This window comes from Salvelinus fontinalis, chromosome 21 (assembly GCF_029448725.1).
Source record: "Salvelinus fontinalis isolate EN_2023a chromosome 21, ASM2944872v1, whole genome shotgun sequence".
In the NCBI taxonomy this organism is placed as follows: domain Eukaryota; kingdom Metazoa; phylum Chordata; class Actinopteri; order Salmoniformes; family Salmonidae; genus Salvelinus; species Salvelinus fontinalis.
This window is the reverse complement of record NC_074685.1, coordinates 15,157,468-15,175,519: the sequence shown is the minus strand read 5'-3', so window position 1 is coordinate 15,175,519 and position 18,052 is coordinate 15,157,468. Positions and strand designations below refer to the sequence as shown.

Genomic DNA, 18,052 nt, shown 5'->3' with positions numbered 1-18,052 from the left:
TGACGCAGTGACGGACGGTCAAAAGCGGTTGGCTGGCTATACATTAATTTTCTTTCACATGAACTATTATGAAAAATGTACATTATTGATTTAAATGAATATTACTAATGTAACAGATAGAAGCATATTATGCATACTCAGAAGCATTTATGCATTTGCGACTAGCGAGGGGGGGGGCAGCAAACGTATCAGGGTGGCCGTGGCCCCCCATGTCCACCCGTTGGCGGCGCCACTGCCTACAACATCCACTAAGCCAGTCAGCCTGAACAACACAGGCATGTATGGTCACGTGATTTATGACATCACACAGTTTTTTTCTTCCCACCTGTTGTGTGAGGGAGGGGTGTGGTACCTTAGCTCTTCAGTTGACTGTAGCCAGCAGATTGACCAATTTGTTTACAGATGCACTAGGGTCAGAAGGGTTTACTGTGTAGATTAGGATACAGAAAAACTGGGATAAAGGGACAATTCAGAGTGCTGCGCATTTGTCATCCCTGGATTGAGGTACATTTTCTGAGACATATCTCGCGCTGGCACTGCTGGGTCTTAATCTATACAGGAAGCCTGTCTGACCCTAGTGCAGCTATAAGCAAGCGCGTCGGATCTGCTGGCTACAGTTGACTTCAAAGTTGCACAGACAAAAAGAATACACAAACGCTTGAATCAGCATTCAACACTCTTCGTACATCGCAGGTAGATTATTGTTGGATTTTTTTGTGGAAGTTAACATGAGTTTCAAGCTGCATTGGTTGAATCTTATGTTTTTATTGGCCTGCGCCGAACTATGTCTGTCTCAGAAAAATGGTAAGAGAAGGTCTTTTCCCTTTATTTCTCTCATTATTATTATTTTTTTCTTCGATCAGATAAACGACATTGTGATATTCTTTAATGCCTTGATGGACAATTTGTTGAGTCGGATCCCCTCTATCTGATTCCTGAATGAATACAGCTATTGTAAAATACACTTGCTTGCTATGTCGGTGTGTTTACAAACCTCAAGACGACAATGAGTGATGATGTCATCATCCCACATGTCAATGACACGCTGTTCTTCGCAAAATCGAGATGATTAAGGGGAAATGACCGCCCGATGGGTATATTGAAAAGCAGGAGCAAATAGTTAGCCAGCTAAATTTGGTAAACAACCAGAAATAACTATTTGTCTGATTCATAAAGAAAGCTCAAATTAAATATGCGTTTTTGGTTGCTGAGTTAAGGCCAGGGACCACAACATCAAAAGGTAATTGTTTACCCTTAATCATATCACAATCAACGTTTATCAGTTGGATGAAGTCAGCCTAAATAGTTTGGTTTCATTTTGTAAAGACACTCCAGGACTTGTGCAGAGCAGATTGTGGATGGATACTTTATTCATCTTTCTGTCTGTAAAATACTAAAGACGTACATAAAATGCATTTTTGCCGCAACACTTTCTTAGAAAAAATATCTAGAATAGAAAATGGACAACATATCAACACTTCTCTCTGGGCAAGCCTGAGAATATATCTAAGGTTAAGCACACAAAATGTGGTTAAAGCAAATGCTTCTGAAGCAGAGAAAAATTAGTTGGGGTGTGGAAAGAGCCTGATTTTCAGGAAATGGAAGCTACAGACAAGTATACTGAATTTAGATTACCAAACAAGAAATACCTATTTAGACCCAATCACCATCTCTTCAAAGTAAGTTACTAAATATGGTCGTATTTGTAACACTATGAAATGGGCATTTAAAATGTGTGTAATTTAATGTAGTGAGCTTTTAAATTATTGATGTAGGTCCATTTTATAGTGGTTCAACTTCATTAAAATGTTAATGATAGTAGTATGATAAATATACATTTTAGAAGTTTTTGAAATGTTTGTTTACATTTGAAAATACTAATATTAATGGACCAAAATTCTAACAACAGGTAGATGCAAACATTTTATTTTAGCCTGTGGTGCATGGCCTTAAATAGACCATGCCCATTTTAAGCTTATCCTTCCAAGAAATGTAAAGTTTAGGCTAACAGGCTGACCACAACGCTCGCATCTCAAAATACATTCAGAAATCTATGTTATTCAATTATTGCACCCACACTGCCCGCGCACGCCAACGAGCGTCTGCGTTGCCAAGGGCTAAAATAGAAATCAGTTCTATTTCTGATGCAGAACGCGCTGCAAGTCCTGCCTCTCCCATCTCCTCATTGGTTTATAGAAGCCGGTACCCTCGTGCCAACTCCTCACTGGTTATACCCACGTGGGTGACTGAAAGACGAACGAGGTCAGTGGCGGTAATGCACCTAATTTATGAAGTTGCCAATCGCAATATCAAGTCAAGAGAAGAAAAAGCCTGGAAGGAAGACAGATGACTAGAGACGATTCGGTTGACCGTTTTATGTGTGGATTAATTGGCGGAATAGAGGAACTTGTGCATTTAAGGTAAAATAACAACTCAATGTTTATATCCCAGGACAAATTAGCTAGCAACAGAAAGCTAGCTTAAGTAGAACAAATTAGCTAGCAAGTGCACGCTAACTAGCCAAATTGCCATAAATGTTTAATGCTTTTTGACCTGTCCCCAAATTAATATAATTGGTTTAGAATTTGTTTTGATATTTTAACCTGCGTGTCATGATCGCTTTTTGTGTGGGAGGACAAAATACATTTATGGATGATGGCGCACGAGTGCAGCCGGTTTGGGTTCCGTGTAACTCCTTGAACCTGCTTTGTAGTATGGCTTTAGAAGCTTCTGAAAGGCTAATTGACATAATTTGAGTCAATTGGAGGTGTACCTGTGGATGTATTTCAAGGCCTACCTTCAAACTCAGTGCCGCTTTGCTTGACATCATGGGACAATCAAAAGAAATCAGCCGAGACCTCAGGAAGAAAATTGTAGACCTCCACAAGTCTGGTTCATCCTTGGGCGTAATTTCCAAACGCCTGACGGTACCACGTTCATCTGTACAAACAATAGTACGCAAGTATAAACACCATGGGATCACACAGCTGTCATACCGCTCAGGAAGGAGATGGGTTCTGTCTCCTAGAGATGAACGTACTTTGGTGCGAACAGTGCAAATCAATCCCAGAACAACAGCAAAGGACCTTGTGACGATGCTGGAGGAAACCGGTACGAAAGTATCTATATCCACAGTAAAACGAGTCCTATATCGACATAACCTGAAAGGCCGCTCAGCAAGGAAGAAGCCACTGCTCCAAAACCGCCATAAAAAAGCCAGACTACAGTTTGGGGACAAAGATCGTACTTTTTGGAGAAATGTTGTCTGGTCTGATGAAACAAAAATAGAACTGTTTGGCCATAATGACCATCGTTATGTTTGGAGGGAAAAGGGGGAGGCTTGCAAGCCGAAGAACACCATCCCAACCGTGAAGCATGGTGGTGCCAGCATCATGTTGTGGGGTGCTTTGCTGCAGGAGGGACTGGTGCACTTCACAAAATAGATGGCATCATGAGGCATAAGGAAGGGAAATTATGTGGATATATTTTTATTTATTTATTTATTTAACCTTTATTTAACCAGGTAGGCAAATTGAGAACACGTTCTCATTTACAATTGCGACCTGGCCAAGATAAAGCAAAGCAGTTCGACACATACAACAACACATAGTTACACATGGAGTAAAAACAAACATATAGTCAATAATACAGTGAAAAAAAATAAGTCTATATACAATGTGAGCAAGTGAGGTGAGATAAGGGAGGTGAAGGCAAACAGATATATGTATAAATAAATAAAATATAAAAAGGCCATGGAGGCGAAGTGAGTACAACACAGCAAGTAAAATAAAAACTAAAAAACACTGGAATGGTTGGTTTGCATTGGAAGAAAGTGCAAAGTAGAGACAGAAATAATGGGGTGCAAAGGAGCAAAATAAATTAATAAATAAATACAGTAGGTAAAGAGGTAGTTGTTTGGGCTAAATTGTAGATGGGTTATGTACAGGTGCAGTAATCTATGAGCTGCTCTGACAGCTGGTGCTTAAAGCTAGTGAGGGAGATAGGTGTTTCCAGTTTCAGAGATTTTTGTAGTTCGTTCCAGTCATTGGCAGCAGAGAACTGGAAGGAGAGGCGTCCAAAGGAAGAATTGGTTTTGGGGGTGACTAGAGAGATATACCTGCTAGAGCGCGTGCTACAGGTAGGTGCTGCTATGGTGACCAGCGAGCTGAGATAAGGGGGGACTTTACCTAGCAGGGTCTTGTAGATGACCTGGAACCAGTGGGTTTGGCGACGAGTATGAAGCGAGGGCCAGCCAACGGGAGTGTACAGGTCGCAGTGGTGGGTAGTATATGGGGCTTTGGTGACAAAACGGATGGCACTGTGATAGACTGCATCCAATTTATTGAGTAGGGTTTTGGAGGCTATTTTGTAAATGACATCACCGAAGTCGAGGATTGGTAGGATGGTCAGTTTTACAAGGGTATGTTTGGCAGCATGAGTAAAGGATGCTTTGTTGCGGAATAGGAAGCCAATTCTAGATTTGACTTTGGATTGGAGATGTTTGATGTGGGTCTGGAAGGAGAGTTTACAGTCTAACCAGACACCTAGGTATTTGTAGTTGTCCACATATTCTAAGTCAGAGCCGTCCAAAGTAGTGATGTTGGACAGGCGGGCAGGAGCAGGCAGCGATCGGTTGAAGAGCATGCATTTGGTTTTACTTGTATTTAAGAGCAGTTGGAGGCCACGGAAGGAGAGTTGTATGGCATTGAAGCTCGCCTGGAGGGTTGTTAACACAGTGTCAAAAGAAGGGCCAGAAGTATACAGAATAGTGTCGTCTGCGTAGGGGTGGATCAGAGAATCACCAGCAGCAAGAGCGACATCATTGATGTAAACAGAGAAGAGAGTCGGTCCAAGAATTGAACCCTGTGGCACCCCCATAGAGACTGCCAGAGGCCCGGACAACAGACCCTCCGATTTGACACACTGAACTCTATCAGAGAAGTAGTTGGTGAACCAGGCGAGGCAATCATTAGAGAAACCAAGGCTGTCGAGTCTGCCAATGAGGATGTGGTGATTGACAGAGTCAAAAGCCTTGGCCAGGTCAATGAATACGGCTGCACAGTATTGTTTCCTATCGATGGCGGTTACGATATCGTTTATGACCTTGAGCGTGGCTGAGGTGCACCCATGACCAGCTCTGAAACCAGATTGCATAGCGGAGAAGGTGTGGTGTGATTCGAAATGGTCGGTAATCTGTTTGTTGACTTGGCTTTCGAAGACCTTAGAAAGGCAGGGTAGGATAGATATAGGTCTGTAGCAGTTAGGGTCAAGGGTGTCCCCCCCTTTGAAGAGGGGGATAACCGCAGCTGCTTTCCAATCTTTGGGGATCTCAGACGACACGAAAGAGAGGTTGAAGAGGCTAGTAATAGGGGTGGCAACAATTTCAGCAGATAGTTTTAGAAAGAAAGGGTCCAGATTATCTAGCCCGGCTGATTTGTAAGGGTCCAGATTTTGCAGCTCATTAAGAACATCAGCTGACTGTATTTGGGAGAAAGAGAAATGGGGAAGGCTTGGGCGAGTAGCAGAGGGGAGGGCAGTGCTGTTGTCCGGGGTAGGGGTAGCCAGGTGGAAAATATGGCCAGCCGTAGAAAAATGCTTATTGAAATTCTCAATTATAGTGGATTTGTCGGTGGTGACAGTGTTTCCTATCTTCAGAGCGGTTGGAAGCTGGGAGGAGGTGTTCTTATTCTCCATGGACTTTACGGTGTCCCAGAACTTTTTTGAATTTGTGTAGCAGGAAGCAAATTTCTGCTTGAAAAAGCTAGCCTTGGCTGTTCTAACTGCCTGTGTATATTGGTTTCTGGCTTCCCTGAAAAGTTGCATATCACGGGGGCTGTTCGATGCTAATGCAGAACGCCATAGGATGTTTTTCTGATGGTTAAGGGCAGTCAGGTCAGGAGAGAACCAAGGGCTATATCTGTTCCTGGTTCTAAATTTCTTGAATGGGGCATGCTTATTCAAGATGGTGAGGAAGGCATTTTTAAAAAATTACCAGGCATCCTCTACTGACGGGATGAGATCAATATCCTTCCAGGATATCCCGGCCAGGTCGATTAGGAAGGCCTGCTCGCTGAAGTGTTTCGGGGAGCGTTTGACAGTGATGAGTGGAGGTCGTTTGACCGCTGACCCATTACGGATGCAGGCAATGAGGCAGTGATCGCTGAGATCTTGGTTGAAAACAGCAGAGGTGTATTTGGAGGGCAAGTTTGTTAGGATGATATCTATGAGGGTACCCGTGTTTACGGAATTGGGGTGGTACCTGGTAGGTTCATTGATAATTTGTGTGAGATTGAGGGCATCAAGCTTAGATTGTAGGGTGGCTGGGGTGTTGAGCATGTTCAAATTTAGGTCGCCTAGCAGCACGAGCTCTGAAGATAGATGGGGGGCAATCAGTTCACATATAGTGTCCAGAGCACAGCTGGGGGCAGAGGGTGGTCTATAGCAGGCGGCAACGGTGAGAGACTTGTTTTTAGAGAGGTGGATTTTTAAAAGTAGAAGTTCAAATTGTTTGGGAACAGACCTGGATAGTATAACAGAACTCTGCAGGCAGTCTTTGCAGTAGATTGCAACACCGCCCCCTTTGGCCGTTCTATCTTGTCTGAAAATATTGTAATTGGGGATAAAAATGTCTGAATTTTTGGTGGTCTTTCTAAGCCAGGATTCAGACACGGCTAAAACATCCGGGTTGGTAGAGTGTGCTAAAGCAGTGAACAAAACAAACTTAGGGAGGAGGCTTCTAATGTTAACATGCATGAAGCCAAGGCTATTACGGTTACAGAAGTCATCAAAAGAGAGCGCCTGGGGAATAGGAGTGGAGCCAGGTACTGCAGGGCCTGGATTCACCTCTACATCACCAGAGGAACAGAGGAGAAGTAGGATAATGGTACGGCTAAAAGCTATGAGAATTGGTCGCCTAGAGCTACTAGAGCAGAGAGTAAAAGGAAGTTTCTGGGGGCGATAAAATAGTTTAAAGGAATAATGTACAGACAAAGGTATGGTAGGATGTGAATACAGTGGAGGTAAACCTAGGTATTGAGTGATGATGAGAGAGATCTTGTCTCTAGAAACATCCTTGAAACCAGGTGATGTCATCGCATATGTGGGTGGTGGAACTGATAGGTTGGATATGGTATAGAGAGCAGGGCTAGAATCTCTACAGTGAAATAAGCCAATAAACACTAACCAGAACAGCAATGGACAAGGCATATTTACATTAAGGAGAGGCATGCTTAATCGAGTGATCAGTAAGGGTCCAGTGAGTAGAGGTTGGTTGGGGTCGTGGCGATCCAGACAGCTGGCCGGGTATATGGCTATCGGTGGCAGCATAGGATGGAGGTCTGTTTGTAGATACCTCGTGCGTTTCCGTCGGTAGGTTCCGTGTAGTGGGGTTTTGTTCAGATAGCAGCCGATAGGACAGCTAACGATTAGCGGGCCTCAGGTGAGCGTTCAGGTAACGTCGGGACGGATTTGCCGGTTGGATAAATCCCTCGGGCAGATAACGTCGGCAGTCAGTCGTGAAGGCCCGGTGGGGTTCCGTATCTGCAGCAGCAACAAAAGAAACGGGTCCGGATGGTGATGGAACTCCTCAGCTGGCTAGCTCCAGCATGATTTGAGTTTGCTCCGGGGTCGACGTAAGCCAATAGTCACACGGTATGCAGCTAGCTAGCTGCGAAATCAAGGTGCAAGTGTCCAGAGCCTGCGGTTGGAATCCGGGGAAACTGGGAGAAAAAAAGTCCCGGAATGCTCCGGTCCGAGTCGCGTTGCACAAAAGTGCCGGTAGATTATCGAGCTAAAGGAATAGCTGATGACCGCAAAACGTGGGCAGCTGAAACACCAACGCTAGCTAGCAAACCGGCTAATTTCGGGGCAGCTACAGATTAGCTTCTGGCTAGCTATCGGAGTAGCTTCTGGTTAGCTATCAGGCTAGCTTCTGAATTAGCCCCTGGCTATCTTCCACGATGGATTTTCAGATTGAGGTAAATATTACTTATTGTAATTGGTGAAGCGGGTTGCAGGAAAGCTTTTGCAGGAAAGCTTTTGTAGTTGAGTTCTTGGATAATAAAATAAATAAAAGATATGTGAAGAAAAGGTGTAAATATATATATATATACAGGACACGACAAGACAATACGGAAAAGACGTCTGAACTGCTAAGCCACCTTGGAGAGAAAAAAAAATATTGAAGCAACATCTCAAGACATCAGTCAGGAAGTTAAAGCTTGGTCGCAAATGGGTCTTCCAAATGGACAATGACCCCAAGCATACTTCCAAAGTTGTAGCAAAATGGCTTAAGGACAACAAAGTCAAGGTATTAGAGTGGCCATCACAAAGCCCTGACGTTAATCCTATAGAACATTTGTGGGCTGAACTGAAAAAACGTGTGCGAGATGGGAGGCATACAAACCTGACTCGGTTACACCAGCTCCGTCAGGAGGAATAGGCCAAAATTCACCCGACCTTATTGTGGGAAGCTTGTGGAAGGCTACCCGGAACGTTTGACCCAAGTTAAACAATTTGAAGGCAATGCTACCAAATACTAATTGAGTATATGTAAACTTCTGACCCACTGGGAATGTGGTGAATTAAATAAAAGCTGAAATAAATAATTCTCTACTATTATCCTGACATTTCACATTCTTAAAATAAAGTGGTGATAATAACTGACCTAACCCAAGGACTTTTTACTCGGATTAAATGTCAGGAATTGTGAAACTGAGTTTAAATGTGTTTTGCTAAGGTGTATGTAAAGTTCCGACTTCAACTGTAGTTTGCATAAGAACAGTGGTGGTAATAGTTCTCAATTGTCATACTTGAGTAAAAGGTAGGATACCTTTAATAAAAAATTACCAATATTCACAAAGTAAAATGCTACTATAGTTAAAAGTCTAAAAATATATGGTTCTAAATATACTTAAGTACAGTCATGGAAAACTTACAAAATGTTCCAAATTTTGTTGAAGTGCAAAGTAAAAGCAAATCCTATTAAATTCCGTATACTAAGCAAACCAGACAACACAATAAAAACACAACCGGAACTCACACATTTACAAACGCAGTATTTAAGTTAAGTGAGTCTGCCAGATCAGAGAGTGTAGGGATGACAACTAGGGTTGCACATTTGTGGAATATTCAGAGGTGGAAACTTTAAGTGGAAATTTACGGGAATATATGGGAATTATTGGAAATATATGCAAATTAATACTATTTAAATGTAGATGTTTTTTGCATTGGATATATTTACCATATCATCTGGAGACAGAAACATAAACCTTTTACCTTATCATAAGTAGACATAATTGCAAATGGTTAAAACCTTCCAATAGATATAAAAAAAAGGATTTAGTTACGAATTGAACTTTTAATTAAATAAGTTGAATCTTCACATGGGATGATTTCACTGAACAACAAAAGAAAGGGAATATTGAATGATTAACAATGATCCATTGCATCTCCCAAAAACGTTTTCAACATACATCTGTAAAATGATAGTCTAGAAACGAATGCTTTGGTTGTCTTCCTCTCAGGCTTCCATGTCTTCTCACTGGACCTCCTCAATGTCCACCTCTTGAACATCAGACTCTGAGGCCTCATCTTCACTGTCAATTTTCAACCTTGTTGAGGATGGCTTGTTGTCAGGCTCAAAAAGCCCAACATTTGCCCGGTTGGCCACCAATTTTTCAAACCTTGTATTGGTCAGCCTGTTGCGTGCTTTGATATGTGTCTTCCCAAACAAGGACCAGTTGTGCTCTGAGGCGGCTGATGTTGGTGGGATTTGGAGGATGATGGGGGCAACAGGGGAAAGAGCCTCAGATCCACAAAGTCCCTTCCACCAGGTGGCTGATGAGATATGTTGGCACGACTGCTATATTGCATCTCCTTCCCAAAGCCCTTGCTTGGAAGTGTACTACGCCAGACTGCCAAGAACTTTGTCCTCATCCAGGCCAAGGTGATGAGACACGGTGGTGATGAGACACGGTAGTGATGACACCATAGGCCTTGTTGATCTCTGCACCAGACCGGATGCTCTTTCCAGCATACTTGGGGTCCAACATGTATGCTGCGGCGTGTATGGGCTTCAGGCAGAAATCTTCACCCTTTTTGATGTATTTCAGAACTGCAGTTTCCTCTGCTTGGAGCAACAGTGAAGTGGGCAGGGCAGTTTGGATTTCTTCACTTACATCTGCAAGCAGAGTCTGAACATCAGACAGGATGGCATTTTAATTGTATCTTTATTTAACTAAGCAAGTCAGTTAAGAACAAATTCTAATTTACAATGACAGCCTAGGAACAGTGGGTTATGCCTTGTTCAGGGGCAGAACAACAGATTTGTACCTTTTCAGCTCGGGGATTCGATCTAGCAACCTTCCAGTTACTAGTCCAACGCGCTAACCACTAGGCTACCTGCCGTATTGTCTCCCTCAAACCGTGCAATGGCTACTGCTATAGGTTTCAGGAGTTTCAGGCTGCTTCCCAAAATACATCATCCAGGAGGATCCTCTTGATGGGGCTGTCCATATTGGCAGACTGTGGTATGGCTATTTTTTGGGGAGGGACGCCTTCCCCTCCAGGAGACTGTCAAACATGATGACAACACCACCCCAATGGGTGTTGCTGAACGGTTTCAATGGGGTGCTCTTATTCTTTTCACTTTGCTTGGTGAGGTAGATTGCTGCTATAACTTTGACCTTTCGTATACCTAGCCATTTCTTTGGCTCTCTTGTAGAGTGTATCCATTGTTTTCAGTGCCATGATGTCCTTGAGGAGCAGATTCAATGCATGAGCAGCACAGCCAATGAGTGTGATGTGAGGGTTGGACTCCTCCACTTTAGACCAAGCAGCCTTCATGTTCGCAGCATTGTCTGTCACCAGTGCAAATACCTTCTGTGGTCCAAGGTCATCGATGACTGCATCAGCTCATCTGCAATGTAGAGACCGGTGTGTCTGTTGTCCCTTGTGTCTGTGCTCTTGTAGAATACGAGTTGAGATTATGTAGTTAATTATCCCTCGCCCACGAACATTCAACCACCCATCAGAGATGATTGCAATATAGTCTGCTTTCTCTATGATTTGCTTGAACTCTGTTGAACTCTGCATCTAGCAAATTAGTAGATAAAGCATGTCTGGCTGGAGGGGTGTATGCTGGGTGAAGAACATTCAGAATTATCTTCCAATACACATTGTCTGTGAGCATCCGAGGTGAACCAGTTGCATACACAGCTCGAGCAAGACATTCATCAGCATTTCTCTGACTACGTTCCTCCATTGAGTCAAAAAAACTTCTGATTCCAGGAGGACCATGAGCTGTTGCTATCGGTAAGGTGTTTGATTCATAATTTTCACCTCAAATAGAAGTAGAGGGACTTTTGTCAGAGGTTGCTTGTTGTGAGCGCTGAGGGAACTTTATGCACTTGGCAAGATGATTCTTTATCGTGGTTGCGTTCTTCGACATATGATTTGGCACAGTATTTGCAAATGTACACAGCTTTTCCTTCTACATTAGCTGCAGTGAAATGTCTTCACACATCAGTTAGTGCCCGTGGCATTTTCCTGTAAAGATTCGGAAAAAATGAGTAAAAAAATAAACCATGTACAGATAAATAGTTAAGCAGTTAGATTAAACAACTAATTTGTAAGACATTTTTTTTTTATGAAACATGTATGGAAAGAAGTTATAAGGCTCAAGCAAGCTAAAACCCACATGGTAGCAAATACTAACTAGCAGAAGTTGTTAAGAAGTTAGAAATGATTTAAACACACTTTGCTGTAGGCTACTATTTACTAGTTAACAGAAAATCTTCTATGCCATATAAAATATATTCACCCCACTCAGTATTGTAATCAAAACTTACCAGAAAGCATGTAGTCCTTGGCTCAGACAGTGTAGTAGCGTGGTCTCAATAGCATCTCATTAGTGTTCAAGATCTTGAGAATCAGCTGTATGTGTGATGGAAGAGTGCACTGTGTGTGCAAAGGGTTGCAATTCCATTGAGTTGGGGATAGTTTAACCTAGAATTTCCTTGTGTATCCCACTAAAAAAGGTTCACTGTTATAAGCTAACTTTTTTGATGAATTTTAAGCAAAATTCCCCAAATTCCAGGGCTTGACTTACAATGGAAAATTTCTGGGAAATATCCCGGAAAGTTTTCGAAAAGTTTCCGACCCTTTGCAACCCTAATAAAGTATTAGATTGATGGGTGCATGAATTGAACCATGATACTGTCCTGCCTCAGCAAAAATAATGTAACGACTACTTTTTGGTGTCAGGGAAAATTAATGGGAGTATAAAGTACATTTTTTCTTTAGGAACGTAGTGGAGTAAAAGTTGACAAAAATATAAGTAGTAAAGTACATATACCCCCCCCCCCCCCTAAAGAAAGTACTTTAAAACATTGCATGAGAACAATTAGAAAAGTAATAGTTTAAGTATGCAATAAATCACAAATGGCTATTGTATTGAAATGGCATACACTGTAACCTCATTTTTGGAATTCCTTAAACACCCCTATTTATTTTCGTCTTGTTTCTCTCTTTTCTCAGAGCGGTTTAATGCTGTTGTTGAAGACCGAGGCTTCACGGGGGATGAGACAGCGGCGGGGTTGCAGGTCTCCCTGGAGGCCTGCATGGTTCTGGCCAGTCATCTGACCACTGTGTTCTTCCCCATCGTCTACATAGTGGTGTTTGCTGTGGGGCTGCCCACCAATGCCATGGCCATCTGGGTCTTCCTTTTCAGGACCAAGAAGAAGCACCCTGCCACCATCTACATGGCCAACCTGGCTCTGTCTGACCTGCTCTTTGTCATCTGGACTCCTCTGAAGATCGCCTACCACTTCAACGGTAACGACTGGATCTATGGAGAGAGGCTGTGTAAAGTCCTGGTGGGCTTCTTCTATGGGAACATGTACTGCTCCATCCTCTTCATCACCTGTATCAGTGTCCAGCGCTACTGGGCCATCGTTTACCCCCTCTCCCAGGATTGTAGGAACAACCATGTAGCCATCGGTGTCTCGGTCGCAGTCTGGGTTGTGGTCTGGCTGCTGACCACCCCTCTCTACCTCTACGACCAGACAGTCAAGGTGACCAACCTCAACATCATCACCTGCCACGACGTCACCCGGCCAAGCCAGAATAGCATGGCCGCCGGCTTCTTCCTGACCATGGGAACCCTTGGATTTGTAGTTCCCACCGTGTTGTGCGTGGTGGTTAACGTTCTGATGCTCAAGTCGCTTAGGAACTCAATGACGAACGCCAGCATCACCAAGAATCGGCGCAAGGCTGTGGTGCTCATCATTACTGTGCTGATCATCTTCCTGGTCTGTTTCACCCCCAGTAACATCATGATGCTGGTGACCTACTCTCTCCTGCTGGCTCAAGTAGTACACAATGACTACGGCTTCTACATCACCACCCTGTGTCTGGCCAGCCTCAACAGCTGTGTGGATCCATTCATCTACTACTTCATCTCAGAGGAGTTCAGGGAGCACGTGAAAAACACGCTGAGATGCCGCAGCCAGAGGGCATGATTAGGATAAGGGTCTCGTTCACTGCTCTGAAATTCTTCAAGATGAGTAACACCATCCAGGTTTGGGGTCAATTCCAGTCAATTCAGTAGGTACTGATTAGGAAAATGTGGAATTGGATTGGTTGATTTGGTTTACTTGCTGAATTGTCTGGCATTAAAATGGAATTGACCCCAACCTTGGTACCTGCACCTCAGACTCAGGGAACACACAGAGCAGCTACATTTAGGGGGGTTCTCATGTGGAGATCAAAGTTGGCTGTACTGATGTTTTTAAAGAACTGGACAGGTTAAAGGGAATACCGGGTTGGTCTCAATCTACTAAAACATTTTGTTTTCATCATCATCAATGGAGAGAAGCTATTTTAAACTGAGATGCAACCCCAGACTACTTCATATCATGTGCTTGTTATGTTGCCTCCTCGACCCTCATACAATTTTAGTGCAGATTTTGTTGGTTTTATCTAGAAAACAAAATCAGAAAAAGTGTTACTGATCCATCCTCCACATTTAGACAGTCAAAGATGTCCATTATGTTTGTTCCAGCACTGAGCTCTCTGAAACTGTTAACTTAGTTCTTATTGCCCAGCACTGACCCTTCACTTCTGACAACGGGTATTGTTCTTTATCAAGTGAGCCATACATGACCGACTGTACAGTGCCTAGTGAAAGTCTATACACCACTTGCATAGTGTCATGACGTGGCCCTTTCTGGGTATAGGTTGTGGCATCCCCCTCTCTCTCTCATGCTCTCCTACACCCAGGTTCTGTTATCTCAGGCCATAAATTTCTGGCGGAGTTTCTCTCCCCCTTGCCATGCAGAAAGAGAGACACAGAGAGAACAAAGGATTTCACATGACGAACTCCTAAATCCCCAAAATGTGAATTTGAAACAAAATGTCCACTTGTGAGAATGGTCCGTGGACACTTAAGTGATGGGTATGACGAGTGCGTTTCCTTTGGTGACCTTAGAGAGGGCAGGAAACACACATAACTATATCTCTGAATGTGTATGAATGAGTAAAGCAGCAACTATTTGTGAAATGATGTAATGTGATGTTAAACCTTTGACGTGAGAGAATTGTATTCCCTTTAAAGTTTAATTAAGTCATTGGCCCGCCCCCGTGAACACAGACATGATCTGGCGTCTACAGTTACGAATAAAACCCCCTCCTGACGAAATCCTCTTCACACCACAAAAACCTCAGTGTCAGTTAACGTTGCAATGGATGTTGAATTTCTAACCATACCAGGTGGAGCATTGGCTACACGGGTGGAAATGGTTAAACTCTGAGACTATCGATCCCGACAGAATAAGAGCAAATCTTAGATACTAATTACTAGTCTGCAGCCAGAAATTATGTAAACCTGGGATTGTGAATACCGATAACCGCCGAAACATCTATCTATGAGAACATTTCTCAATTGTACTCTGAAGTATCCATTCTAACCACAAAAGACTTAGATCTTCAGGGAAGCAGCGAGAGAAAGACTGGGATGAACTGACTCTCCGCAGAAGGACCGGATTCCAACAGAAATCACGACACACTGGGCGTAAATGTATATTGATTGCAATTATTCCCGAATGAGTGAGCATTCATGTGCAAAGGATTAGCATTTCAATTCATATAATTATCAACTGTGTAGTGATTCCTTTTGTCTTTCCTGCTTCTTTCTCAGTCCACACCCACTTCACTTTGTCCACCAAGCTGTCATATTGGCTTAGCCCACTAGGAAACCTCCCCTATCATTTCCTTGTAACCATATCTACTGTATTTGTCTATGCATTTATATGATTATTTAGTTAGTTAATAAATGATTAAGCCAATTGGTGTATGGATGATTCATAGTAAAGACTGGGTTTGTGCAGAAAACCAACAATTTACGATGTCTGGAATGAGACTACCGTGAGGTAAATAATAATTAATTAATTAGAAGACTAATTGATCAGATATTAAAATATCTGAAGAGTTACATTCAGAAAATTTTAACTTTGTAATCTGAAGATTTTCCTTGGTTCCCCGACTTCCTAGTTAATTACATTTACATGATTAGTTTAATCATGTAATAATTACAGAAAATGTATTTGATTAAATAAGTCTTTACTTTTAATGATGCCAAAGACACCACAGTTATGACAATTTGCTGCAATTAAAGTAAATGTAAAAACAGATTAAATATGTCCATTTAAATTATTTCTCACAGCTCCACACAACCTGCTCCACATTTTCAAAGTGAAATCAAAAGTAAAGAATTATTTTTAAGTTAATAAAAATGATGTATTGATTGTATATGTCTTGATAGCCCAGAGTTAATACTTGGGTAATTTCAGTGTAGGAAAGGATGAAACCGTGTCTGTGCTACCAGTAAGTACAGGTAGTAGTATAAATCCCCTCGCACAGTCCCTGTAGCCAGCGAGTCGGAGTCTGAGGCCGAGCCTTCTCTGGTCTCTACTCCTCCCGTTACGGGGTCTGAGACGCCGAAGCTTCCCACAATTAGCTCTGACAGATTGAAAACCCTAGTCATTGGCGACTCCCTTACCCGCAGTATTACACTTAAAACAAATGATCCAGCGATCATACACTGTTTACCAGGGGGCAGGGCTACCGACGTTAAGGCTTATCTGAAGATGGTACTGGCTAAAGCTAAAACTGATGAGTGTAGAGAGTATAGAGATATTGTTATCCACGCCGGCACCAACGATGTTAGGATGAAACAGTCAGAGGTCACCAAGCGCAACATAGCTTCAGCGTAAATCAGCTAGAAAGATGTGTCGGCATTGAGTAATTGTCTCTGGCCCCCTCCCAGTTAGGGGTAGTGATGAGCTCTACAGCAGAGTCTCACAACTCAATCGCTGGTTGAAAATTGTTTTCTGCCCCTCCCAAAAGATAGAATTTGTAGATAATTGGCCCTCTTTCTGGGAGTCATCCACAAACAGGACCAAGCCTGGCCTGCTGAGGAGTGACAGACTCCATCCTAGCTGGAGGGGTGCTCTCATCTTATCTACCAACATAGACAGGGCTCTAACTCCTCTAGCTCCACAATGAAATAGGGTGCAGGCCAGGCAGCAGGCTGTTAGCCAGCCTGCCAGCTTAGTGGAGTCTGCCACTAGCACAGTCAGTGTAGTCAGCTCAGCTATCCCCATTGAGACCGTGTCTGTGCCTCGACCTAGGTTGGGCAAAACTAAACATGGCGGTGTTTGCCTTAGCAATCTCACTAGAATAAAGACCTCCTCCATTCCTGCCATTATTGAAAGAGATCGTGATACCTCACATTTCAAAATAGGGCTACTTAATGTGAGATCCCTCACTTCAAAGGCAGTTATAGTCAATTACCTAATCACTGATCATAATCTTGATGTGATTGGCCTGACTGAAACATGGCTTAAGCCTGATGAATTTACTGTGTTAAATGAGGCCTCACCTCCTGGTTACACTAGTGACCATATCCCCCGTGCATCCCGCAAAGGCGGAGGTGTTGCTAACATTTACGATAGCAAATTTCAATTTACAATATTAATTTAATATTCACATGGAAAAGTCCACAGACCCACTCCAAAAGGCTTTCATCATCGACTCATTGGGTTTAGTCCAACATGTCTCTGGACCTACTCACTGCCACAGTCATACTCTGGACCTAGTTTTGTCCCATGGAATAAATGTTGTAGATCTTAATGTTTTTCCTCATAATCCTGGACTATCGGACCACCATTTTATTACGTTTGCAATAGCAACAAATAATCTTCTCAGACCCCAACCAAGGAGCATTAAAAGTCGTGCTATAAATTCTCAGACAACACAAAGATTCCTTGATGCCCTTCCAGACTCCTTCTGCCTAGCCAAGGACGTCAGTCGACAAAAATCAGTTAACCACCTAACTGAGGAACTCAATTTAACCTTGCGCAATATCCTAGATGCAGTTGCACCCCTAAAAACTAAAATCATTTGTCATAAGAAACTAGCTCCCTGGTATACAGAAAATACCCGAGCTCTGAAGCAAGCTTACAGAAAATTGGAACGGAAATGGCGCCACACCAAACTGGAAGTCTTCCGACTAGCTTGGAAAGACAGTACCGTGCAGTATCGAAGAGCCCTCACTGCTGCTCGATCATCCTATTTTTCCGACTTAATTGAGGAAAATAAAAACAATCCAAATTTTATTTTTGATACTGTCGCAAAGCTAACTAAAAAACAGCATTCCTCAAGTGAGGATGGCTTTCACTTCAGCAGTAATAAATTCATGAACTTCTTTGAGGAAAAGATCATGATCATTAGAAAGCAAATTACAGACTCCTCTTTAAATCTGCGTATTCCTCCAAAGCTCAGCTGTCCTGAGTCTGCACAACTCTGCCAGGACCTAGGATCAAGAGAGACACTTAAGTGTTTTAGTACTATATCTCTTCACACAATGATGAAAATAATCATGGCCTCTAAACCTTCAAGCTGCATACTGGACCCTATTCCAACTAAACTACTGAAAGAGCTGCTTCATGTGCTTGGCCCTCCTATGTTGAACATAATAAACGGCTCTCTATCC

General features: G+C 42.8%; 1 protein-coding gene across 1 annotated transcript; it reads left to right on the top strand.

Moving 5' to 3' along the window:
- Positions 1–622: 622 nt before the first annotated feature.
- LOC129818302 (proteinase-activated receptor 2-like) lies at positions 623–13,603 on the top strand. Its single transcript, XM_055874055.1, has 2 exons — positions 623–804; positions 12,538–13,603. Exons 1-2 carry the CDS (start codon positions 729–731, stop codon positions 13,518–13,520), a joined length of 1,059 nt encoding a protein of 352 aa, XP_055730030.1. The 5' UTR covers positions 623–728; the 3' UTR covers positions 13,521–13,603.
- The last annotated feature ends 4,449 nt before the right edge of the window (positions 13,604–18,052 follow it).

Excerpts from the sequence above, each read along its gene's own strand:
- LOC129818302 (XM_055874055.1), top strand. The coding sequence starts at position 729 with ATGAGTTTCAAGCTGCATTGGTTGAATCTTATGTTTTTATTGGCCTGC. Across the intron at positions 805-12,537 it reads ATGTCTGTCTCAGAAAAATG|AGCGGTTTAATGCTGTTGTT; the intron begins GTAAGAGAAGGT and ends CTCTTTTCTCAG.